The 26630-nt window shown below is 42.4% G+C and overlaps 1 protein-coding gene across 3 annotated transcripts in view; it reads left to right on the top strand.

Moving 5' to 3' along the window:
* Positions 1 to 646: 646 nt before the first annotated feature.
* The window catches only part of TOPBP1 (DNA topoisomerase II binding protein 1), a 95321-nt gene continuing 69337 nt past the window's right edge, over positions 647 to 26630 (top strand). The window contains exons 1-10 of one of the 3 annotated variants that reach the window (XM_073630352.1): positions 741 to 898; positions 2912 to 3010; positions 7276 to 7365; positions 11245 to 11379; positions 15664 to 15807; positions 15924 to 16105; positions 16193 to 16386; positions 21857 to 22036; positions 24039 to 24208; positions 25615 to 25778. In XM_073630352.1, coding sequence (XP_073486453.1) covers positions 7282 to 7365; positions 11245 to 11379; positions 15664 to 15807; positions 15924 to 16105; positions 16193 to 16386; positions 21857 to 22036; positions 24039 to 24208; positions 25615 to 25778 — 1253 coding nt within the window. In that variant the 5' untranslated portion in view covers positions 741 to 898; positions 2912 to 3010; positions 7276 to 7281. Of the gene's footprint in view, positions 899 to 2911; positions 3011 to 7275; positions 7366 to 11244; positions 11380 to 15663; positions 15808 to 15923; positions 16106 to 16192; positions 16387 to 21856; positions 22037 to 24038; positions 24209 to 25614; positions 25779 to 26630 lie in introns of all 3 variants that reach the window. The other 2 variants (XM_073630353.1, XM_073630351.1) reach the window with 2 other exon arrangements.

Below are 26630 nucleotides of genomic sequence, written 5' to 3'. Positions count from 1 at the left end.
CAGACCCTATGCTGGTGCAGTTGGTCCTGGGTTCCTCCTGGTGCACGACAATATCCGGCCTCATGTGGCAAGTGTATGCAGCCAGTTCCTGGAGGATGAAGGAATTGATATCATTCAATGGCACCCATACTCACCTGACCTAAATCCAATAGGACACCTCTGGGACATTATGTTTCGGTCCATCCAATGCCGCCAGGTTCCACCTCATTCTGTTCAGAAGCTCAGTGATGCCCTGGTCCAGATCTGGGAGGAAATACCCCAGGACACCATCTGTCGTCTCATTAGGAGCATGCCCTGACGTTAGGCATGCATAAAATTTTAAAACAAACTATGAGAGAAAAAAAAAAATTCTCAAAATTTTCTGTCAGTTTTTTGTTTCTCTAGCAAGAAATTAAAACCCCCGAGGTGATTAAATACCATGCAAAGAAAGCTCTATTTGTGTGAAAAAAATGATAAAAATTATTTTTGGGTACAGTGTTGCATGACCATTCAAAGTGCAACAACACTGAAAGCTGAAAAGTCATGTTCTATTTGTTGCCACCTCCTTATTTCTCTCATGCTAAGCTTCCTCCAGGGAACACAGAACACTCCATCTCGCTGCTTCTTTATACCAGCGTGGTCTCTAGTCCACGCAGGCGCACTGGCTGCAATTAATCCTCCTCTCAGCAGCGCAGGACTGCTCATTCAGCTCTGCCGCATCCGCCAATGGCAGTGTCTGTCTGATGAACAGAACACGAATTGTAACCCGCGCTGCTATTGGTGAGTTGGTCGGGCTTGGCGGGTCTGAAGGAAGCCGGGAAGTGCTGTGGATATTGTAGAGTTGCCGCTTCTGTCGTTGTTGGGTACAGTGACCGCATAGTACAGGGCGCTCTGCTGTGTCTTATGGTGAACCGACAAGGTATGGACAGACTCTACAACACGGGACTTCTAGTTGCCTGCCATGGGTGTCCGTGTACCCCATGAGGGACCTATAGGAGGGGGCACTATTCACCTTATTGGCTGTTAGTTGTGCACACCTCCTGGGATGACTTCTAGGTATGAAATAGGTACATTGGTCCAGCTCGGCACTATGGAATTCTGCATTTCCCCTAACCGGGGAAGGGGGCGCTACTGTGGAAGCTGACAATTGCTGTAGTAGTGGACACTACTACAGTCATAGCCTCCATCTTTTAGGTCCTGTGCCAAACCGCTTCCCTATTGCACCCCGGACCACAGGGGGCGCTCACTCTGCTCTGCTGCCATTTTTTTTTTTCTTTGAATAGCAGACATCCCAACCTGCAAAAACTCATTTCAGGGAGTTGACGCTTCACGGCGACGCTGACCCCATCGACTGGGCACACATCAGGGAGCGGGGCATGGGGCACACAGAGAGGCATGAGGCACACATCAGAACATGGGGCACACATCATGGGGCACAGATCAGGGCATGAGGCATACAAGAGGGCACACAGCAGGGCACACATCAGGACATGGGGCACACAGGAAGACATGGGACACACAGCAGGGCATACAGTGGGGCATGGGGCACACAGTGGGACACTGGGCACACAGTGGGGGATGGCGCACAGTGGGGGATGGTGCACACAGCGGGACACTGGGCACACAGCAGGGCATAAGGCATACAGGAGGGCACATCATGGGGCACACATCAGGGCAGGGGGCACACAGCAGGGCAGGGGGCACACATCTGGGCACAGGGAACATCATTGGGCATACATCAGGACACAGAGCAAGACAGGGGGCATGGGGCACACAGCGGGACACACAGCAGGGCATGGGGCACACAGCAGGGCAATCAGTGGGGCATGGGGCACGGCAGGACACTATTCACACAGCAGGACATGGGGCACACATCACAGCAAGAGCCAAGCAGCGGCTGTTACATTACTTGGAGAGTAGCATGGGAAGCGGCTGTCATTACCTCTCGTGGCATGCCCTTCCCCACTGGCCCCTCCTCTCTTCTAGTCTGTCTAAGGTGATGACAGATCTGGTCCCTGCAAAGCGGCGGTCATTTTACCTCTCGTGGCTCGCTCCTCCCCGCTGGCCCCTCCTTCCCTCCTGTCCCCCCAGAAGCACCTGGGGGGGACGGGAGGGAAGTAGGGGCCGGCGGGGAGGAGCGTGCCATGAGAGGTCTCAGCGCAGCATGGGGCACCAGCATGGGGTGTGTCTCCAGATCTCCTAGCACTGTCCCGCCCCCTCCCCTGACCTCAGACAGAAGACGGAGCAGCTCGTGCGGCCGTACTCCCGTTTGGCCGCTCGGGTTGCTCTGTCTGTGGCTGAGTGACAGTCCCAGCCGGGAGACTCCCGCAACTCGTGGGAGACTTGAGAAGTCTGGAATAGGCACTCTTAGATTGAATGAGATAGAGCCGGTGATGTAACTGCCTCACTCCACCTCATCCACTTAGATAATGCCTTGTATTCATTGTAGAAAAATGACAAGGCGGGCATTCTGTGAATGGTGGCAGTATGGAGTGAGTGACCCTACCCCCCCTGGTCAGTATGCAGTGGGAAAGCCGCTTTGCATAGGACCTAGAAGACATTGAGCCTTGGTTCACACTGAGGGCCAGTTCACACATCACATGAAGTCCAGTGCATTTTTGTTCTGCATCAAAAACGCATGGAAAGTAGGTTATGTGGTTATCAATGGCATAGTTTACACCAGTATGTTCCAGTTCCAGAAAAAAAAGTAGAACATGCTACATTTTTTCTGCACTGGACTGTACTGGAACGCTGTAAAACACACTGGAACGCACATGTCCTTAAGCTTAAAGTGGTTGTTAACCCACTTCTAATAAATTGTCTTATCCCCTCTGTACGTGTCCCTGTGTAATGTAAAAAATGTGCTGATCTGTACCAAATTAAGCTCCACTCTGGGCGCTCAGCTGATTCTTCTCCTTTCTTCTCGCTCTAGCTCACAGCTGCAGTGGGCGGGGCCGAGCCCTCCTGCTGACATCAGCCGGGGAGGAGGGGGAGAGAGAGTGCGCCGACAATCAGCTGAGCGTTTATACAGGTACAGATCGGCAGATTTTTTTAATATTGCACAGGGACACATGTTATAATGGTTCAAAGGGGATAAGACCATTTATTGGAAGATATGAGAGGGCTGGGGGGGTGCTGGTACAGTAGGACAGGACAGAGGAGACAGATGCGGGAGAGCTGCAGAGAACAGGCTGCGTATGACGGAATCACGCAAACTGACCATGGTGAGTGACCTCTCAGTTTGCAGAGGGGAGGGTATAGCCAGGCAGGATCAGCCAGGTTTTCTAGGGTATACAGAGGGCCAAATGACACAGCACAAGCACTGTGCTGTATAACATGATTTTACCCGCTTCCTGACCAGAGCACTTTTTGCGATTCGCCACTGCATCAGCGACTGCGACGTTGTATCCAAACAAAATTGATGTCCTTTTTTTTTTTTTTTTTACCCACAAATGGAGCTTTCTTTTGGTGGTATTTGATCGTCTCTGCGGTTTTTATTTTTTGAGCTATAAACAAAAAAAAGAGCGACAATTTTGAAAATTTTTTAAAACTTTTTGCTATAATAAATATCCCTCAAAAATATATAAAAAAAAAAATTTTTCCTCAGTTTAGGCCGATATGTATTCTTCTACATATTTTTAGTAAAAGAAATCGCAATAAGCGTATATTGATTGGTTTGCGCAAAATTTATAGCGTCTACAAAATTTTTTTTTTTTATTAGTAATGGTGGCGATCTGCGATTTTTATCGGGACTGCGATGTTATGATGGACGCATCGGACATTTTTTACACTATTTTGGGACCATTGTCATTTATACAGCGATCGATGCTATAAAAATGCAATGTAAATGACACTGGCAGTGAAGGGGTTAACCACTAGGGGGCAGTGAAGGGGTTAAGTGTGTCCTAGGGAGTGATTCTAACTGTGAGGGGGCTGGACTTCAACACACAGGACAGTGATCACAGCTCTCGATGACAGAGAGCTGTGATCAGTGTCCTGTCACTAGGCAGAACAGGGAAAAGCATCTCCCTGTTCTTCCTCTCCGTGACACGATCATGGCCACCTGGCGGACATCGAGTCTGCAGGACCCACGGTCACGGAGACTGCGGTGAGCGCGGGCCCGCGACACCGCTTCTTAAAGGGCACGTACCTGTACGCCCTTTTGCCTACCAGCGCCATTCTGCCGACGTACATCGGCGTGCGCTGGTCGGCAAGCGGTTAAGGGAACAGGATCTGTGTGTGGTTTTTTTGTTTTTTTCGTTTTTATACTGGACTGCATCAAAACGCACTGGAAAGCATCAAAAACGCACATGCAAAAAAGCATCTGGACTGCGTTTCTATGGTGTGAACTGGCCCTGAATGTGACGTTGAAATAGCGTTACTTCACACAGCATAACTTCAAAGCCATGGGTTGGTGCGATTTCAGGTACAACTTGCCTGACATCTGTGTGACTTCATGTACAGATGTCTATGTAAATCGCACCTGAAATCGCAAAAAAAAAGTACAGGAACCTTTTTCAAACTGGGAGTTTGCATTGCCGACAATAGGCTGCAACTTGTCATGCGACTTGTGACTGTCAAATCACATAACAAGTCGCACCGGTTTGGGGGGGGGGGGCTGAAGTAGTGCCGACTGCAATGATGGTTCTCTACGTTCACAGCGGTCCCCCTAATGGCCCGTACACACGATCAGAAAATCGTATGAGAAATACCGCTTTCGAAGAGATCGTACAATTAATCTGATCATTAGTACACAGCTTTCAAGAGCCAATAGAAAATTATTCATGGGAAATGATCCGCTGGGACATGCATGAAAATAGTTCTTGTACGATACCAGATCGTACTATTTTTGTTTAATCAGTACAGTTGTCGTTTGAAAATACAATAAAACACGTTACATCACTTCCAAATTAAGGTGAAAAACACCTGGCAGTCACTGGCCCCTCCGTTTTACTTACCTGAGCCCCTTCATTGTCTCAGCGGGGAGGCGCTGTCCCTCTCTCTACGGGGTCTCGGCTCTTGATTGGATAGATTGATAGCAGCGCAGCCATTGGCTCCCACTGCTGTCAATCAAATCCAAGGATGCGGGCGCCAGGGGCGGGGCCGAGTCCGGCATTTGTGTCTGTGGACGCAAATGCTGGACTCGGGAGCGCACCCGCAAGGTGACCCCCCGGGAGAGCACTTCTCCTAGGGGGTTATCTGATGCGGGGAGGAACCTCGAGAGCCACCGGGGGACCCCAGAAGAGGATGTTCAGGGCCACTCTGTGCAAAATGAGCTGCACAGTGGAGGTAAGTATTACGTTTGTTATTTAAAAAAAAAAAACGATCCTTTACAATAATTTTAAGTTTCTGACCCAGAACAAGTGTGCTGATCAGGACAGTTGGTAAAAGGTTTTCAGATATTTTGTGTGGTTGTGTTTTATGGCAATGATTCAAGGCTTTGAAGCAAATAGGGGGGGTGTTGCTTTCAGAAGTAAAGACTGGCACCAGTGGCCTCTGTGATTGTCATGACTGGTTCTTGTGAACGCTTTCCTGGGCTCCCTCACTTTTACAGATGCTGTTACATTTTTTCTTTTGTGTGATCCCAGTCACACCTACATGAAGCATTGTTGTTTTTTTTTTTTTTGTGTTTTTTTTTGGTGTGTTTTGTTACTTGACAGCAAAGGGCAGCTCATTCATTGACCTTTGTGCACGCGACAAACATGGCAAAGTAGCTGCTGCCTTTTTTTTTTTTTCTCTGTGAGCTTTGTGCATCTTTGCAATGTGCATTACCAGTGAATTAATGGCAATGCAAGCGCAATGCGAGTTTCAGTGTATTTTCGCACGCGATTCTGGAAAGCGAGCGTGTGAATGGGGCCTGTATGTTAGGGCTCCTTTACACTTGCGGTGCTTTTTAGAAAGCATGTGACAGGTGGTGAGGAGGCATTGTATTGTCTCCTTATTGCTATCTTTAACCACTTCAATACAGGGCACTCCCCCCTGCCCAAGCCAATTTTCAGCTTTCAGCGCTGTCGCATTTTAAATGACAATTGTGCGGACATGCAACACTGTATCCAAACAAAATTTTTTATCATTTTGTTCCCACAAATAGAGCTTTCATTTGGTGGTATTTGAGCACCACTGGGGTTTTCATTTTTGCTAAACAAATAAAAAAATAAGACTGAAAATTTTGAAATAAAAAAAAAAAAAAAAAAAGTTTTTCTTGGTTTCTGTTATAAAATTTTGTAAATGGGTACGTTTTCTCCTTTCACTGATGGGAACGGATGAGGCGGCACCACACCAACGATCGCTGCGTGCCCCCGTGGCTTATCCTGCTGGATGTCATAACCACTTTGCACACGTCGTTCTGTTATATGGCACTTGTACTGTAGTTATCTGTGTTCTGGGTATGAAACAGGAAGGTCTTGGCTCGAACCCGGAACACAGTGCTGTATGTAGCCGCAGCTACATACAGATTATATCACATGTCCAGTGGCCTCACGCTTGTAAGGGACATAGTTCATTTGGGCCATCTTGGCCCAAAACGTGTTTTGAAAGGTGGAGTTTTTATATAAATCAGTTGTAAACCACTGCTTTTTTTTTTTTTTCTTACCTGCAAGGCAAAGGCATAATGTGCTAGTATGCATCGCATACTAGCACGTTATTTGAAACTTGCCTCAAAACGAAGCCTTCCAGTGGTACAATGTCATCGCTGGAGACAGCGTCCATCTTCACCTGATCTTCCTTCTGGGTTCGCGGACTCTGGCTCTGAGACTGGCCAAGGCTGCGATGATGTCACTCCTGCGCATGCGCGCGTGAGCTGCCGGTCACTACACAGGGCTCTGAAGGAACCCCAGTCTGTGCTTCACTGGCTGTATGTACAGTAAACTATCTCCTTAACGGTGCATGTTTAGGAGATATTTACACTACCTATAGGTAAGCCTTATTATAGTCTTACCTGTAGGTAAAACTTAAAGCTGGAAGTTTACTTCCTCTTTAACCTCTTGGACCACGCAGTTGCAAGGTGCTTGCAGAGCAGCCCCATTCACTTAAATGGGTTCCGATCGGCAGGCGGTACAAAGGGTATAACTCCTGCCGGGCCGTAAAGTGCTAAGACATGTGTGCAACCCCAGCCGCTGCCTCTGTAGCTAAAGGGGGTAATGCTAAAACCATGGCTCAGTTGCAGGATTTTATTCATTGTTTACAAATACCAGCTTCCATGCACTTTGTATTCTCTGTTTAGGCGAATTTTGTCTATTTTGTGGCTGTTAACCCATCAGTTACCTTCTTTTTCATTTATGTACTTTTGTTTAATAGTTTATTATGGCGAAAGCTGAAAATGAGCCCTTTTATGTGAAATTCGTAAATTCACCTGACAATACAAAGTTCTTCAATGAAGCACATGAGGTAAGAAGTTACAGAAACATCTGAAATATAGGATAGATATGTGAAATGACAAATATACAAGGCTTAGAGACCCTGTCATCTAACAAAACAAGCTGAATGTATGAATGGCAAGCAACTTGGTGCCTGCACTTCCTGCAACAGTCAATCATTTTTTACCTTTGTGACCAAATCCTCAGCCACTCTGATAGAGTTCCAACACATCTAGGTATTGTTGAAGCTTGGCACCATCCCCCACCCATCAATAGGAATGTAAAGGCAACAAAATGGGGCTTGTATGCTCCAGAACTATCAGGAAGTACCCACATTTTGTCAGTCAGAACCAGAACCGTCCTGAACTTTATAGTTTTTGGCGCTTTATTTTTTCTTTTAATATGCTGTTTGGAATGGGCAAGATTGGATATTTTACAAACCATGCTGACAAAAAGGGGTTGGTTTACTAAAAACTGGAGAGAAAACTAAGCCAGAAGTTCAGTCCCCACCTCCTTTCCCCGCAGCTGGCCCATTCAGAAAGCACAGCGTGCTTTGCCCTTGCGCAGTAGGGAAGCCAGCTGTAAAGCCGTAAGGATTCACTGCTGGTTTCCCTTAGTTAAGATGGCGGCACCAGCACCCGATAGAAAAATCAGCTCGGGTGAGGACACCACTGGATTCCTGGACAGGTAAGTGCCCTAATATTAAAAGTCAGCAGCTACAGTATTTGTAGCTGCTGACTTTAAATTTTTTCTGAAGGAGCCTGAAGCTTCTCTTTAAGGCCCCTTTCACACTGGGGCGGGAGGTGCGTCGGCGGTAAAGCGTCGCTATTCTTATCGGCGTTTTAGCGGCGGTATTCAGCGAGAAAAGGGTTAAAGGGTTAAAAACCACCGCAAAGCGCCTCTACAGAGGCGCTTTGCCGGCGGTATAGCCGCGCTGCCCCATTGAAATGGGCAGGAGCGGTGAAGGAGCGGTATACACACCGCTCCAAAGATGCTGCTAGCAGGACTTGTTTTTCCCTTCCTGCTAGCGCACCGCTCCAGTGTGAAAGCCCTCAGGGCTTTCACATTGGAGACAAAGCAGTAGCACTTTCAGGGCGCTTTGCAGGCGCTATTTTTAGCGCTGTAGCGCCTGCAAAGCGCCCCAGTGTAAAAGATGGAAGATGGAATTTTATAACTCTATAACTTGGAAGTTGGCTTAAATTTTTACCCGAGCCCCATATCCGTTTTAAACAACGACCTTAAAATCTTTGGCAGAATGCTGGCTGACAGACTCGCAGCAGTGATTACTAACCTAATTCACACAGATGAAACTGGCTTTATCACAGGCCGACAAATAGTAAACAACATCAGACTGGTCACAAACATCCAAGATGCCAATCTTCACTCGCGACCTGTTTGTCTCCTCAGCCTAGACATTCACAAGGCATTTGATAGTGTTAACTGGTCTTACCTCAATCATCTACTCCCTAAATATGGTATTTCAGATAAATTCCTACACGGCTTTAACGCTCTTTTCCTCACAAACTAGAATTAAAATCCCAGGTAACAATTCAGAATTCTTCCCCTTAAGCAGAGGAAATAGGCAAGGCTGTCCCCTAGCCCCTCTTTTGCTTTAGCAATAGAACCCCTGGCAGTGGCATTGAGAAACAATATTAATATAAAAGGATACACCAAAGGCCCTAATAAATTTAAATTAAGTTTAAATGCTGATGATGCTCTCCTATTCTCATCAGACTCACTTATATTCATACCCAACCTTCTCACTGAACTTAAAACCTTTCACAACCTTTCAGGCCTAGGTATCAACATAAACAAATGTTCAGCCCTACCTATTAATCTCCCTCCCAACACACATTCTCTACTACAACTAAACTTCCCATTCACATGGTGTTCTCAATCCTTTCGTTACCTGGGTATCCAGGTCACATCCTCATATAAATCACTTTACAAGGATAACTACCCCTCACTTTTTTCCCACATTAGCTCCCTACTTAAGAAATGGTCCTCTTACCACATTTCTTTCCTGGGGAGAATCTGCAATTAAGATGTCAATCATCCCCAAACTTCTATACTACTTTAGAGCCCTCCCTATCAACGTCCCCTAAACCAGAATAGAATCCCTCCAAAGAGAAATTAATAAACAAAAAATTTAGCACAGACCACAAATTAATGGAGGTCTTGGACTCCCAAACCTGTGGCACTATTTTCTTGCCGCCAGACTCTCTCATAACTATCACAATGGTTTGCCCCTATACACAATAACCCCCTGAAAAAATTTGAATCAATCTCAATCTCCCCACTATACCTACAAGGTATTTTATGGACCAACCCGTACTATCATCGCACATTAATTAAACACAATATGATGGTTGCCCAATTTCTCCAATTATGGCTAAAGATCAAAGACCCATATAAATTAGCTTCAAAAGTTCCACCCCTAGCCTCATACTTAGGAGATACTAGATTCATGTAAACTCACAATGACAATAGCACATTCACAATATGGATCAATAACCTAACTACATTGGGTTCCCTTATTGAATCAGGATTCCCCTCCTTCACTACTCTTCAAACAAAATACAATTTACCCCACTCAGAACCCATTATACCCAAATCTAACAATTCTTTTCAAAATACTTCTCATTACATATCCACACACCAAACACCCTTTTTGAACAAATATGCTTAACCTCCTCAACTTTACAGACACTTGAACTCCCTCTCTATGCCTGAAAAATCAGCACCGATGATACAATGGGAGGCTGAATTGGATTGCTCTTTTTCCACTGAGTTGTGGACTGTTATGATTGACAGCCTCCGAAAGAGTAACAGAGCGATCTCTTTTAGGGAATCCCCAACTAAACTGTTCTCTAGATGGTATATAACTCCATCCAAAATACACTCCTACCCTAAAACCTCCCCTAACTGTTTTACACATTTTTGGAGCTGTGACCAACTTAAACCAATTTGGCAAGCAGCTACAGCCAGAATTGAAGATTCATCCAAACAAAAGATCCCATTTTCCCCACAAGCTTGCCTTCTATATGCCAATGTGCCAGGGGTCTTCAAACTATGGCCCTCCAGTTGTTCAGGAACCACAATTCCCATCTTGCCTAGTCATGTCTGTGAATGTCAGAGTTTTATAGTGCCTCATGGGACGTGTAGTTTTGCAAAAGCTGGAGGGCCGTAGTTTGAAGATCCCTGTTAAACATACCAGTACCATGCAATAGACTCCTACATTCACTGACCAGTTCGATTCAATGGATGATAGCATTCAACTGGAGAATGAAAAACCTATCATGGACACAAGTCCTAATCAGGGTGGAAATGCTTAGATTGTCAGAAAGGATCCACCACACCCTTTATGACAGTATGCATATATTCAATAAAAAATGTAATTATTAGATCTTAATATTTCTCCCATATACGGTAATTCATCCTAAATCAAACCTCCAACAGATAGCAAATTTAGTACTCTCAATTCTCAAGTTATAATAATAAATAACTTGGCTCAAACAATCTCTAGATGGTTTTACTGCTCTATATACAACACTATTACCCTCCCCAACACTTTTATACGATTGACATCTCTCTTCTACTGTATAATTGATGTACCACATTGTTTTGTCATATGAAACTTCCTTTATTGCATTGAAAATGTATGTTCTAACTTTCAAATAAAACTTTTGTATACAAAAAATAAATTTTTACCCGAGGAACACATTGTTCCTAACAGTTCACAGCTGCAGAATGTGCAATGCATTTGTTGCCTACAGTTATACATGAATGTTTTCCCTAAGCAATCCAATCCTGCTTTTCTCTTTTTCTGATGTAGATATGTTTGGTAAGTAAACTGTTAATGTTATTTTTTATATTATTATATATGTATTTATTTTTTTTTACTTTGCAGCAAATCAAGGCATTTCAGTCAGATGAATATCTACTGATAATTGAGGAAAAGGAGGCCCTCACTTTAAAAGAAAAAGACAAATCTCTTTATGTATGTGATCCTTTTAGTGGTGCTGCCTTTAACCATCTAAAAAAGGTTTGTATTATTGGCATATTGTATAAGTCTGCAATTTATAAAATGTGAATATTGTATTTAATTTTTGTCAGGTTTATGTATAATCTGTGTTTTATGTGAGTTATCCAACATTAGGAAGTAATGAGATGTAGGTACAGGTTGTATAAAAAGGATACAATAAAGCTTTCCAAAACTAAGTCAGTAATAAACTTCAACAGCCAACTATGTCAATACATATTCTATGTAAAAGCAGAATGAAGGAACTTGATATGAGAGTGGAGACTAACCCCTTGTTGAGCATTATGCAAAACTTGTAAGACCTGTAATCTGTATACACTTGCAGTGTATTGTGTAATAGCATACAGAAAAATAGGTGATATATCAGGAATTATGTCAGGTTATTAATGCTAATTGGTAGAACTAAACTTGTTGATGATGATCACTCCTTAAGGGGAAGTTTGGGGTTGTCAAAATTAAAAATAAGTATATTTATATATTCTATTGGAGTGCATCTATGGCAACCAGGCAGAAAGGCATGGTGAAAATCATAGCGTCATTGTTCACAACAGCCATATTGGGTACATATTTGGATATCTGGAAGCATCACTGATGTACCTCTCTGATTATGTAATGTCAGTCTTCTTGTATGTGTGTGTGTTTGCCATTATTTTTTTTTTCTCTCATCTGTGGAGCACCACTGTTATTAACCACCTCAATACTGGGCACTTTCACCCTCTTCCTTCCCAGACCAATTTTCAGCTTTCAGCGCTCTCGCACTTTCAATGACAATTGCGCGGTCATGCAATGCTGTACCCAAATTAAATTTTTATCATTTTGTCCACACAAATAGAGATTTCTTTTGGTGGTATTTATTCACGACTCCGTTTTTTATTTTTTGCGATATAAGCGAAAAAAGAGCAGAAATTTGGAAAATAAAACATTTTCTTTCTATTTTAAAAGAAATCCAATAAAATCGAATTTTGTCATAAATTTAAGCCAAAATGTATTCTGCTACATGTTTTTGGTAAAAAAAATCCCGTTAAGTGTATAATAATTGGTTTGTGTGATCACGGACATATGTGTGCAGATGATCATTGGGACATATGATTTTACTGTTACATATGTGGGGGACATGTGTTTTTACTTTGTGTTTTTTACATTGTGGGGACACTAGACTGGTGATCAGTGAGTAAAAAGCTGTAAAAAAACAGCTCATACTCGCTGATCACCAGCCTGCTGCAGCGATCCGCTCTCCTCTCCTCACTGACAACTTCTCTGTGAGGAGAGGAGAGCCGATTGCCTAGCAACCGAACCAGCTCTGTATTAACATCACATGACGGCTGTGATGGGGCACGGCCGTCATGTGATCAGGAGGGCCAATCACAGAGCCCTCCTGCCGATCGGAGATGCGCCGTGTCCGGGTGACATGAGCGCATCAGGATCGCGCCGCTGCATGGGCATGCGCGCGCGATCCCGCTCCTTCTGAGGGACGTTCCTGAACGTCCACTCAGAAGGAGAGAGCGCCCACCCGGCCATTTATGTGCAGTGGCCGGGTGGAAAGTAGTTAACTGATCTCATGAGAGGTTCAGGTCTTCACTTGACATTTCTTGCTTTACACTTTACTAACAGGCAATGCCAATGAATGTACATCCTGTAATGTTTTGCTTTGAATCATGCATTACAGTGTAATTTCAATGAAAGGGTTAAAGTGAAAGTCCACCCCAAATGCTAAAATCTGTAAATCTACTGGCATCCATGATCTAAGACCAACCTATTTAGCCATGTAAAGAAGAAATCCCTATACATACCTTTTTTTTATTCTTTGTTTTTTTTTTTTTTAAGCTGCTCCAGTCCGGTCCGGTCCCCAGAGACGGAAGCTCTGCAGAGGAGACAGCCGACACTGGCTTCAGAATATCTGGGAAGTGATGTCACCCATAGTTACTATGGGGCTTCCATTGTTGGTTGCCTCTTCTGTACATGCCTACACAGTGTGGGATCGGACCAGACCAGATCGGCTTCAGAAAAGGTAAGTATAAGTGATTTCTTCTTTAACCACTTGCCGCCCACCATATAGCAAAATGACACCGGCAAAGTGGTTGTGTTATCCTAACCGGATGTCAAATGACGTCTTTCAGGATAACAAGCCGCTGGCGCCCCCACACTGGACCACCAGGGATGCCCACCATTAGTGCCCACAATGGATGCCAATCAGAGCCCACAATGGATGGCAACCAGTGCCAAACAATAATGCCTGCCAATCAGTGATGCCCATCAGTACCATCCATTAGTGTATATCATGCCCCTCAGTGCCGCCTTTTAGTGCCCATCATTGCCACCTATGTGTACCCATCAGTGCCGCCTTATCAGTGCCAGTCGGTGCAGCCCCATCAGTGAAGGAGAAAACTTCTTTACAAAGTTTTGTAGCAGAAACAAAAAAAAAAGTTTTTTTTTTTTTTTTTTTCAAAATTTTTGGTCTTTCTTTTATTTGTTTAGCAGAAAATAAAAATCCCAGAGGTGATCAAATACCACAAAAAGAAAGCACTATTTGTGGGAACAAAATCATAAAAATTTAGTTTGGGTACAGTGTAGCATGACCGCGCAATTGTCATTCAAAGTGCGACAGCGCTGAAAGCTGAAAATTTGGCCTGGGCAGGAAGTTGTATAAGTGCCCTGTATTGAAGTAGTTAAAGGGCTAGATAGGTTAGTCTTAGTTTGTGGCTGCCTGTAGATTTAGAGATTTTAATGTTAGGGTGGACTTTTACTTTAAGGGTAAAAACACAGTTGCTGTGAGCTCTATTTGTTATCTCCTGCGATAGGCTGGTCATAAATAGGCAGATATATCACTCCATTTAACAGTAAGTGAGACTTTGCTTTATTATTTATTTTTATTTAGTTTGGGGTCCCCAGTCAAGCATCAGTATCGCCCTCTTGTTTACTCCTACTTTTTTTTTTTTTCAAATTGGTCACAGTACTTGCAGCGAATAGGCCATGTATGGCATTTGTGAAGAGATCTGTTACAGAGACAAGAAGCTAACAGCAGAGTATGCATAGGGAGTTGGCACACCTTTTTAAAGTAAGGTAGACAAAGGTCAGCACAATACAGGCCTTGTAAAACTGAGCCTTATTTATCAAAGTGTCTGATGGTAGAATGCTCTCAGATAGTTGGCTTTCTTTGAATTTTTGCATATGCAGTAAGAACGATATTGATAATCTGGTTACTGTGGCCAGCCCAGAGTGTATTCTTGCCTTCAATAGTTAGATAAATGAGAACAAATGTATTTTATGTTCCATATTCATTCATACCAAATGTAAATTCTCACACTCCGCGAACCACATTTTTTGAACCTGCATTGATTGATTAATTAATTGCTTTTATTGATCCAGGAATAGAGTTCCCAGTTTTAAAGAGTATGGCCTAGACCAGGGGTGTCCAATCGATGGCCCACGGCGCCGCACTGATGTGGCCTGCCACCTCCTGCTCTGGTATGGTGGTTCGGCAAGCCCAGATTGCGTGTTCCTGACCTACCATCCCCGAGCATCAGTGTGAGGAACGAAGCCGGCGCTAGAGAAAGCAGAACCGATTCTTCCTGTATAGCGCCGGCTCCTGTCACAGGCAGAGTGATACCAAATGTGCTCCGCCTTTGAAAGGAGAGATACAGGAAGCATTGGCTCTGCTCTCTACTGCAGCTACATGCTTCCTCCTGTCACAGTGATGCTGGGGCATAGCGGGAACGCGTGATCTGGGACAGCAGGCACCAGGGTTACCCACTAGCAGTACTCGCAAGTAGTACCAGCCAGCAGTACCATCCACCAGGGATACCAGCCAGCAGTACCTGAAGTAAAAATTCAGTCAGTTGAGGTGCGGGTAAACCGCAGTGCATCAGTGTGAAAGCAGCCTTTGGCCCCTTTTACAAGATCGGTCCGATTTGGTCTGCCTGTCCATTTTTCATGTGGACTAAAACGCTCTCCATTCACCTCTATGGAGCGGCAGATGTAAACGGACTTGTGTCCGTTTACACCCGCCTATCTCCGATCCGCTTCGCTCATTGTGGCCCGCAATTGGTTACCAAGTCGCTAAAGTGGCCCTTGCTCTTCAAAGGTTGGGCACTCCTGGCCTAGACTATGTTCTATGTAGAGTGTTCTATTCCTCTGTCTTTCTTAATATAAATAACTGTATTTTCCTTACCATAGAATCTCAACCACAACATGGTAAAGTGGTGTTTTGTTGAGTCTGTAACATGAATAGCTTTTTACAACTGAATGTGCACTTCACTGATTTTGTTTTATGATTCTTTTTGTTTTAAGCTTGGTTGTAGAATAGTTGGACCCCAGGTTGTAATATTCTGCGTGAAGCATCAAAGATGTGTTCCACGAGCAGAGCATCCTGTCTTCAATATGGCTATGGCTGATGTCACAGTTTCATGCACAAGCCTTGATAAAGAAACCAGGGTAAGTAAAACTTTTATTGTAAAAAAAAAAATAGTCTCTTAACAACAATAATTTCTTGGTTACGATTTCCTCCTACAAGAGGATACATTTCATTTGATTTTTTTTTTTTTTCCTAGGAAGAGGTTCATTTCTATGTCCAGATAATGGGAGGAAGTGTCTATAGAGATCTTAATGTTTCAGTCAGCCACCTGATTGCTGGTGAAGTGGGCAGCAAGAAATACCTTGTGGCAGCCAGTCTAAAGAAGCCAATTCTTCTCCCTTCATGGGTGAAGGCCCTGTGGGAGAAGTCACAGCAGAGGTATATATTAGCAGGTCATGCTGTATTACTTCAGATATATTGTTCATTGCACCCTGCTCATGTTCATTTGCACCTATTTATTTGAAGGATTATTGGCTACAAAGATGTAGACATGGAGCCATATTTATGTCCAGTTTTCCTTGGTTGCACCATCTGTGTAACTGGCTTAAGCAGCCTGGATAGGAAAGAAGTCCAGAGGCTGACTTCTATACATGGAGGACAGTATACAGGTCAGCTGAAGATGAATGAGTCCACACATCTTATTGTGCAAGAGGCAAAAGGTAAGGGCTCCACTTTTCAGTACATGTAACTGGCTTAAGCATATTCACATATATGTAACAATATATGTAGGCTTATTTTCTCTCTTTCTCTCTTTCTATCTCTCTATCTCTTTTTCTCTCTCTATCTCTCTCTGCAGCATATTTGGCAAGTACAGAATCACAGTATGTATAAAATATGTAAAGTGGTTGGAGGGAAGCTTCAGAATGGCAAAGATGTTTTATTACAAAAAGTCTCGGCTTTTAGTACTACTTTAATATAAAAGATTTCTATCTCCCTTCCACCCTTCATAAAGCTTCATGTCTGACTACTAGTTATAATGCCCATATATCCTACTTCTGGGTGTGTATGTGTGTGTGTGTGTGTGTGTGTGTGTGTGTGTGTGTGTGTGTATATATATGTATGTATATATATATATATATATATATATATATATATATATATATATATATATATATATATATAAATTACTTTCACTGTTTCACAGTATAAATTAACCCCTTTATATTAGCAATTATCTGCTCTTTTTGTACTATAAAGGGCTAATTTCAGTATTTTTATTTTTATTTTTTTTTTACCCCACTATGACAAGTGATTAAAAAAAACATGCTGCTGCTACTAAACGTCTTTGGCCTGGTTCCCACCTCTCCGTTTTTTGGTGCTTCATGGTTTCCTATGGGACACGTTCACATCTATGCTTTTTTTTTCCAGTTGCTGCGTATTTAGAAAGGGTCAAGGACTTTTTTCAATGCAAAACGGTGCCTTTTCTGCTCCCCCCTTTTTTTTTTTTTTTTTTGGTTCAATAGAGAAGCTGCAGAAAAGCATGTAGTGTGTTGTTGCCGCGATTTTGCGTTTTTTAATCTGCCCAACAACAAATTGGCCAGAAAAAAGTATGAGGTATGCAAAACGCAAATCACAGCATAAACGCACTGCAGAAACAGATCAAAAGCAAAATGCATAGGTGTGAACCGAGCCTTATGCTTACCATACACATATCGATTTTTCTTTTTTTTTTTTTTTTTTTTTGACGAGAATATTCATTACGAAAAATCTTTCTACATTCACTGAATAGAGGAATGTCTTTGAGAATTTCTCTTGCTTTTTAAAATGGTTTTGAAACCAATGTAATTTCTGAACGAAAACCACATACACTATCTGAAAATTCCTTTGACCAAGAAGTTTTCTATTCTGCTCCTTTGAACTTTCCCATCACTGTGGTCTAAAAGAAACGCAGACTTCTTAAAATGAAAAATCCTTTTTTTTTTTTTTTTTTTTTATTTTTTTTTTTGAATGAAGACATGGTTCTTGTATGGCCAGCCTAAGTGACAGCTGGCGCAGGGAATTTTTATCAAGCCACCTGCCTATGACAAGGGAGTCTGTCATACATAATATATTATGTCATACATAATGTCATACATAATATATTACAGATTTTTGTCTGAAAATCGTCAAAACAGTCTTTAAATTTTTTTTTTTTTTTTCTTTAAATAAAAAAATTGATCTGAGTCTGATATTTACCAGATTCCACCTCTAATAGTATATACAGTATCTCTTTTCTGTCTGTTATTCTCAGAGTGCATTAGAGATTTTGCTCCAGAACCATATAGTTATATTTACCCCTGTATATAGATATTTAAGAATAAATTGCCTTTTTTTTTTTTTAAACTTCTACACCACACCTTTTTTAATGTTGTTATTATCCGTTTAATAGATTATGAAAATAATCGTTAGTTGCAGCCCTAATCGCGATTCTCGCAGCGTAACATCATCTTTCACATTATATAAAAAAAATGGGCTAACTTTACTGTTTAGTTTTTTATTCATTTATGAAAGTGTGTATTTTCAAAACAAATTGTGTTTGAAAGACCGCTGCTCAAATACAGTGTGACATAAAATATTGCAACAACCATTTCATTCTCTAGGGTCTCTGCTAAAAAAAAAAGTATATAACGTTTGGGAGTTCTAAAGTACCGTATTTATCGGCGTATAACATGCACAGGCGTATAACACGCACATTCATTTTAAGAGGGAAGTTTCAGGAAAAAAACATAAATTATAAATAAGAAACTTTGAAGCAAAATAAGGGTCAGTGCCCATCTGCAGCCTCACCATTGCCATCAATGCTGCCTGATCAGTGCCCATCTGTGACCTCACAAGTGCCATCAATGCAGCCTCATCAGTCCACATCAATGCAGCCTCACTGTTGCCATCAATGCAGCAGCCTCACTGTTGCCATCAATGCAGCAGCCTTTACCATTGCCATCAGTGCAGTCTGATCGATGCCCATCTGCAGCCTAGAGGGGACAGGGAGGGGGGGCGGGACAAGCGCCGACAGATTACATACAGTGAGAATTTCCTATGATAGACAGAACAGTGGTCCAATGGCGGCCCAGGAGACGGGACTTCCTGTTACAGAGGCCGCCAAGTAAACAGGAGATTCTCACTGTATGTAATCTGACGGCGCTCGTCCCACCCCCCTCCCTGTCCCCTTTGAGGCAGCTAAAATTGAAGTATTGGCATATAACACGCACACGCTATTTGCAGACGATTTTCATGGTGAAAAAGTGAGTGTTATACGCCAATAAATACAGTAATTTTCTAGCAGAAAATACTGATTTTAACTTGTAATCAACAAGTGTCAGAAAAAGGCTTAGTCTTGAAGTGGTTAAGCTGACCTCATTTACAGACCGAAGTTCATGCCTTTGATCTAAAAGGACTAAGGGGTTGATTTACTAAAGGCAAATCCACTCTGCTCTACAAGTGCACTTGGAAGTGCAGTTGCTGTAGATCTGATAGGAATCTCTGCTTATTTTATCATCCAATCACGTGCAAGCAAAAATGCTGGTTTTTATTTTCCTTGCATGTCCCCCTCAGATCTACAGCGACTGCACAGTGGATTTGCCTTTAGTAAATAACGCCCTATGTGTTAAAATGTTTTTCTCTTTATCTTCGTCTAAGCGATGTTGTCATAAACTTGGCAGGCTGCATGTTTTTTTATTTTTTAATTTTTTTTGAGTTGTCAGCTGTGAGCAGAGAAGTCTCTGCACTGAATATGGAAAATGCTTTGTTAAGATTGCAAGGAGGGGTAGAATCGCAATCTAGATTCTTTAACAATTATTCGTGCATCTCTACTCAGCAGGCAGATGACAGGTCCACTCGCTATGCCGAGTGGACACGGACACAGCCAGTTGCTCTCTATGGGATGGGGACTGCATGTACGTTTCCATCCGATTGTCATAAAATCCAAGTGTATTTTATGCGATAGACCAACACAAAGTGGCACATAATTGTGAAGTGGAAGGAAAATGACATGATTTTCAAAATGATTTGCAAAAAAAAATCTGAAAAGTGTGGCGTGCATTTGTATTTAGCCCCCTTGAGACAATACTCTGTAGACCCGCCTTTCGCTGCAATTATAGCTGCAAGTCTTTTTGGGTATCTCTCTATCAGCTTTGCACATCTAGATTTTTGGCCATTCTTTGCAAAATAGCTCAAGCTCTGTCAGATTGCATGGAGAGTGTCTGTGAACAGCAATTTTTAAGTCTTGCCACAGATTCTCAATTAGATTTAGATCTGGATTTTGACTGGGTCATTCTAACACATGAATATGCTTTGATCCAAACCATTCCATTTTAGCTCTGGCTGTATGCTTAATGTCACTGTCCTGCTGGAAGGTGAACCTCCGCCCCAGTCTCAATTATTTTGCAGACTCTAACTGGTTTTCTTCTAAGATTGCCCTGTATTTGGCTCCATCCATCTTCCCATCAACTCTGACCAGCTTCTTTGTACCTGCTGCAGAAAAGCATCCCCACAAAATGATGCTGCCACCACAATGTTTCATGGTGGGGATGGTGTGTTCAGGGTGATGTGCAGTGTTAGTTTTCCACCAAACATAGCGTTTTGCTTCTAGGCCAAAAAGTTAAATTTTGGTTTTATCTGACCAGAGCACCTTCTTCCACATGTTTGCTGTGTCCCCCACGTGGCTTCTAGCAAACTGCAAACAGGACTTTTTATGGCTTTCTTGTTACCACTCTTCCATAAAGGCCAGATTTTTGATGTGCATGACTAATAGTTGTCCTGTGGACAGATTCTCCCACCTGAGCTGTGGATCTCTGCAGCTCCTCCAGAGTTACCAAGGGGCTCTTGGCTGCTTCTCTGATTAATGCTATCCTTGCCTGGCCTGTCAGTTTAGGTCAGTTTAGGCCATGTCTTGGTTTGCAGTTGTGCCATCCTCTTTCCATTTTCTGATGATGGATTGAACAGTGCTCCATAAGATGTTCAAAGCTTGTGATATTTTTTTTATAACCTAACCTTGCTTTAAACTTCCACACAACTTTATCCCTGACCTGTCGTCTGGTGTGTTCTTTGGCCTTTATGATGCTGTTTTGTTCACTAAGGTTCTCTAACAAACCTCTGAGGGCTTCACAGAACAGCTGTATTTATGCTGAGATTAAGTTACACACAGGTGGACTCTATTTACTAACTAGGCGACTTCTGAAGACAATTGGTTCCACTAGATTTTAGTTGGGGGTATCAGAGTAAAGGGGGCTGAATACAAATGCACGCCACAAGTTTCAGATATTTATTTGTAAAACATTTTGAAACTTTATCATTTTCCTTCCACTTCACAATTGTGCTACTTTGTGATGGTCTATCCCATAAAATCCCAAAAAAATACATTTACGTTTTTGGTTGGAACATGACAAAAGGTGGAAAATTTCATGGGGTTTGAATACGTTTTCAAGGCACTGTATCTGGATCTGTGCAACCTCTGTTAAACCCTATGCTGTGGGGGCAGCCTGTAATGTTGCTTTGAGCAATGGGTCCTGCTTGGGCACTCACCTTGGCACTTGGTGCAATACGTTGAGTTAGCCGCAGTGTGCTATATAGGTCCAGGACTCTGGCCCATCACAATGGAACCCAGTCCTTAAAGACACCTTTTATGTACAGTCCAGCTTCATGAACTGGTAAGATGGTCACCATGTGCCTCTGATTGTTACTGTAAATACGGGGCTATGTTTGAATTATATAAACTTTTTAAACTTGGCGCTCAAACTCAACCACACAGAGCTCAGTCTCAGGTGGATGACCATGTGTTATATCACACCACTGGTCACATACTTTAACGCCATTTCCACCTAGAACCCTTCTGAGGTACGCAGGCGCATTCTCTTGCCCTTTCCCCACAAGGACTTGTTACAGGACCATATATACCTGGGTTACTGCATACGCTTTACAGACACACTTGCCCTGTACTCCGCACCCTGCTCCATGTGTACTCTAAAAGGGAACACCCTCAACTAAGAATTTGTGTTGTGTTATTATGGGCTGGGGTTCTTCAAGTCATTTTATTCTTATATTTGCCACATGGAATGTGATTGCCAAGTGTAAATAGAAACATTAAAAATGTATCTCTGGTAATGTAGCCTTTTACATGGACATTGTGGAGTAAGGTTTGAATTCTTTCAACAGGTCAAAAATATGAATGTGCAAGAAAATGGAATGTGCATTGTGTTTCTATTCAGTGGTTCTTTGACAGCATTGAAAAAAGTTTCTGTCAGGATGAAAGCATGTACAAGACAGAACCTGTACCATCAGAAAAAATCCTGCCAGAGACATCTACTCCAACAGGAAATAGTAACAAACCTGATAGTAAGTATACATTAGATAAATATCTGCAGGTGTACTTCAACAGAACTAACACAAACTCAACCCCCCTAATCTTCCTGTACTGACCTTAAAGACTAAGTTTCTCTTTAACTAAAAAATAATAAATTCACATATGTTTGGAGTTAAAAAAAATATTAAATGCATATTTTTTTAAACAGATGCCTGCAGAGTATTGCACCTGCGATCAGTGGATCAAAGGTGCAGTGTCAGGCTCCTGCACACTTTCCCAGATTTCTGCCCATCCTTCCATATGGACTTTCAGTTAGAAAGCTAGAGAAAGATTCAATCGGCTATGAGTGCACTGATCACTAGCACATCTGCATCCTTCTCCCAATATTTAAACTTCAGTTCTATGCATGTAGCACTGACCCCCGAAGGAGCTGCTGGTTATTATTTTGGGTCTTTGCCGTCACCCCTTACCCACAGTTCACCATACCAAAAGCTTAGAGTCTATACTGGGCCTTGCGCCCACGACGTACGCACCAGTCATTTAGTTCTTTTTCCAATGCTTTTTATTAAACAACTTGAGCAGTAGAGGGATGGAGAGTTAGGGGAAAGTTCAGATACCTTGTGCAGATCACTGAGGAACTTGAGATCCCAGAGACAAGTACACCTTCAGTCAAAGGATCTTGTTCACCCGGATAGACCTCTCTCACTGGCCTAGCAGCCAGAATGATGCACGAACAAAAGTCTCTGCCACAGACTTGATGAGAACAATAATTATTGAACAATCCTCTGCCACAGGATTTAGTGTTAATTGGACGATCCTCTGCCACAGGATTTAGTAATGGTAACGAATACAGCAACACAGTACCAAAGTTCCTTTAAGCCGTCCGGCAGTACTGTGAGGTAGATTGGTTAGGATGTATCCTCCAATTGAGTCACCAGGCTCCTCTTGACATACCAGCCTTTCGCTTGGTCCTCTCCAAGATGAGTCCTCCCCCGGATCTTTCAATTGCTCGGCTTCTTACCGCAGGACAGACAGCACGGGACCACCTCTGAACCAGTAGGCCACAGACAGCTTCTGGGCTTTCTTGCAGTCACGTAGGCTCGGGCCAGCAGGGTCCCAAAGCATTAAAGGAGTTGTCACATACCTTAGGCTAGATGGGTCATGAGGTGAGAGAGAGAAAAAAATGGCATCTGTCCCTTAAGTATCCTTTCCCAGAATGCACAGCGGTGAACCACTCCCACTGGGCTGTTTCTGGGGAAGAAGGACACTCAATACACCTTAGCCTGTTGCCCTTCCATCACTGGCCTGCGGTGACAACGACACCTACAGACAACAATGTGGAACTGCACGCAACACAGCCAATGTGGAACGGAGGCTAATTTAGCCATAACATTGAATCTGAACTATGTACAGAACAGATAACCCACTAAATTTACATGCAAGCGCCTGATCAACAGGAGCAGGGTGCTACATGCAGTTAGCCATCACAGACTTCTATTGGGGACATACTGAAAGCATCCCCAGGAGCGCTGAGGTGGGTGAATTGACATGTATTTAGTACGACTGAGTACAGCTCTTTTTATAAGCATTTTCCTGATGAGGAAAGTGAACTTCTTATAAGATATACGGTAGACATTCTTTTTCAAGTGTTGTTAGTTTTTTTTTTCCCTTATGAAATGTTAGAGTGAGTTATTAGGATATCTCAAATCTGCACTCTGAATAATTTTACTACTGTTCTTTCTCCCCTTTGTTCCTTTTTTTTTTTTTTTCTTCCCTCATCCCCACACACACACACACACACACACACACACACACACACACACACAAATCTGATTTTATATTTTGGGGATTATTTACTAAAACTGGTTCAGCTGTGCATAGTAACTAGTCAGCGTCTAGGTTTTATTGTCAAAGCCTAATTGAACAAACCTGAAGTTAGAAGATGAATGGTTACTATGCAGAGCTACACCATATTCTGTTCCATAATTGTAATTTCTCTGCACTCTTTGTATATAAACTGATTATATTTTGCAGACCGGGCACTTTCTGATGTCAGCCATATTTCTAATATAAGTACTAGCTGTGTTAATGAATCTGCCTTCAGTTCTGTGATGAGCACCAGGCTGGAACCTCCCAATGACACTCTAGAGAATTTGGATCTGAGTTCTGTACAGGCCCCTGAAGATCTTCTAGATGGCTGCAGGGTGGGAATGTATTTCTTCATTTTGTATACTGATTGATTCATATGGTTGAGATTATTGTTCTGTACATTACTTTGTGCATTATTTTTAGTATCATAAACTATATGCATATCTATAAATACACAGAATTACAAAAGGTAATGTGTACTGAGGTAAATTTATTTAGGCTGCTTTAACCCCTTCCCTGTACAACCCCCCCCCCCCCCTTTGTTACCTGGTTGTCATACTGATTGACTTCCATTGATGCTTACTGAGCTTTTGACCCAAATTGTTGCTCTAAAATTTTGCCTTGCGCTTTTTTTTTATTTTTATGTATTCCAGTGGCCCTAGTTCACAGTGCAGTGCGTACCCTGCAGTCAACAGAAGTAAAAAATGCTGCATTTTTTTTTTTCTACATTGAATGCAACAAACGTGGCAAAATGCACTGGAACGCATCAAAAAACACACCGAAATGCACATGTCCTCAATTGAGATAAAGAAAAAAAGGGAAAATTGCGACAGAGCTTATCAAAAATTAATTAAAAACATGCATGCAGAAATGCATCCGGAATGCGGAAATTGTGATGTGAACTGGCCCTCAACCCATAATGATCTGTCTTGTAGGAAACCATGTTAAAGGATAAGTTAACGTTTAAAAAATAAATGCACATTTTTTTGCAGGTAAAACAAATGTGCATTTATTTATTTTTTTGCAGGAGCTGATCGCTGATGCCATGCAGGTCTCCTGCACACTGTCGTATCTGCTTGCTTGTACATCCCGTACGGGTAAGCCGACACCTTGACAGCACCATGGTTGTTCGTTGAGAACTACAAGCCGACAGCAACTAAGGTTGTCTGGGCTTGTAGTTCATTCAGACACACAGAGCTGTGTGTCTGAATGACATGGGTGTGTGTGGGCGGAGCCCCGCATGGCCACGCTGTGTGTGTGTTTTTTTTTTTTTTTAAATCGTGGCAGCTAGTATGGGGAACTTCTCGTACTACTGCCACAGGGAGAGGGGGCAGTGGGCGGCAGCTGCAGCACAGGTGGAACATGTAACATGTTTCCAAAGGTGAATTTATCCTTAAAGAACCTTTTGAAAAGCAAATGAATCTGCAACTGTTGACTGATATATTTTCAATTGCTGTCATCCCATTTTGCTTCACTACCTGAGCAAGTAGCTAGTGCTGGGAAACGTCATATGCAAAATGGGAGCTTTTGTAATCCTGAGACTCTGTGGAGGGGAGATTTTTTTGTTTATTACAGGGTCCCCTTTTTTCCATCTTGTACGGGCGCAGGGATTTTTTTGAAAGCGGGTTTTTTATGATTAACGTGTGTGTGTGTGTGTGTGTGTGTGTGTTTTAGAAATGTGTTTTAAATTGAGCTTCTGTCTATACCTATGGCCTTCTAAATTCTGAGATTTTGTTGACAGATATACGTGTGTGGTTTTGGAGGAAGAAAACTGGATAAGTTGAGGAAACTCATTAACTGTGGAGGTGGAGTGCGTTTTAATCAGCTCACTGGTGATGTGACTCATGTAATCGTTGGTGAAAATGATGAGGATCTAAAGCAATTTTTGAACAAGACAGACCACAGGTTTGTAAGTCTACCTTGAGAATATTTGGAGAACTAGAAAATAGACCTCTTCTGAAAACTCTGTGTTTTTACAGAGTTAATGCTCTTCTAACTTAAGACTGTATTTTTAATAGGAATGTTTGATAAGTTGAAGAAAAAAAACAAGTAAATCTGTGTGTTGTTGAACTATGTATACGAATGTTCGTGATTGTAAAGGTTTCATTTTAAATTAAAATATTAAACGGGTTTATACTTGCAATGCTCAGCATAAATGAGTACACCCCTTTTTGAAAAGTAAGATTTTTTTTTTTTACACGTGCATTACATGAACGTAAGGTTAATAATATAACTTGGATTACAAAATCTTTAGTTTTACTCAAATTAGTTGACGCATGTATTATTTTGTATGACTTCCATGATTTGTAAGGACAGCACCAAGTTTTCTAGGCCTGGAATGAACAAGTTGGCGACCCATTGCAACATCCTATCTTTTTCCATTCTTCAAGAACGACTTCTTTTAGGCCTGATTCACATCTATGCAGGTTGCAGTTTGCATATTGCTGGTGCATTTTGTGTTCTTCAATGCATGCTTTTCATTCATTGAAGTCTATGGAACCAAAAACCTGAAAAAAAGTCCCTGGCCCTTTCCATAAAATGCACAGATGTGAACTACATCTCTAAGAAACCATGTTAAATGCACTGTAGTGTACTTCTGCAAAACTGAAAATGCGCTAAAAAATGCATAGGTGTGAACCAGTCCTTGGAGCCTGGATGCTGGATGGAGAGTGATGCTCAACTTGCCTCTTCAGAATTCTGCATCGGCGTTGGTTTGGGTTCAGATAAGGAGACATATTTGGCCACTAAATCGCTTTC

This window comes from Aquarana catesbeiana, linkage group LG05 (genome assembly GCF_042186555.1).
Source record: "Aquarana catesbeiana isolate 2022-GZ linkage group LG05, ASM4218655v1, whole genome shotgun sequence".
Lineage (NCBI taxonomy): Eukaryota > Metazoa > Chordata > Amphibia > Anura > Ranidae > Aquarana > Aquarana catesbeiana.
This window is presented reverse-complemented; position numbering and strand designations above follow the sequence as displayed.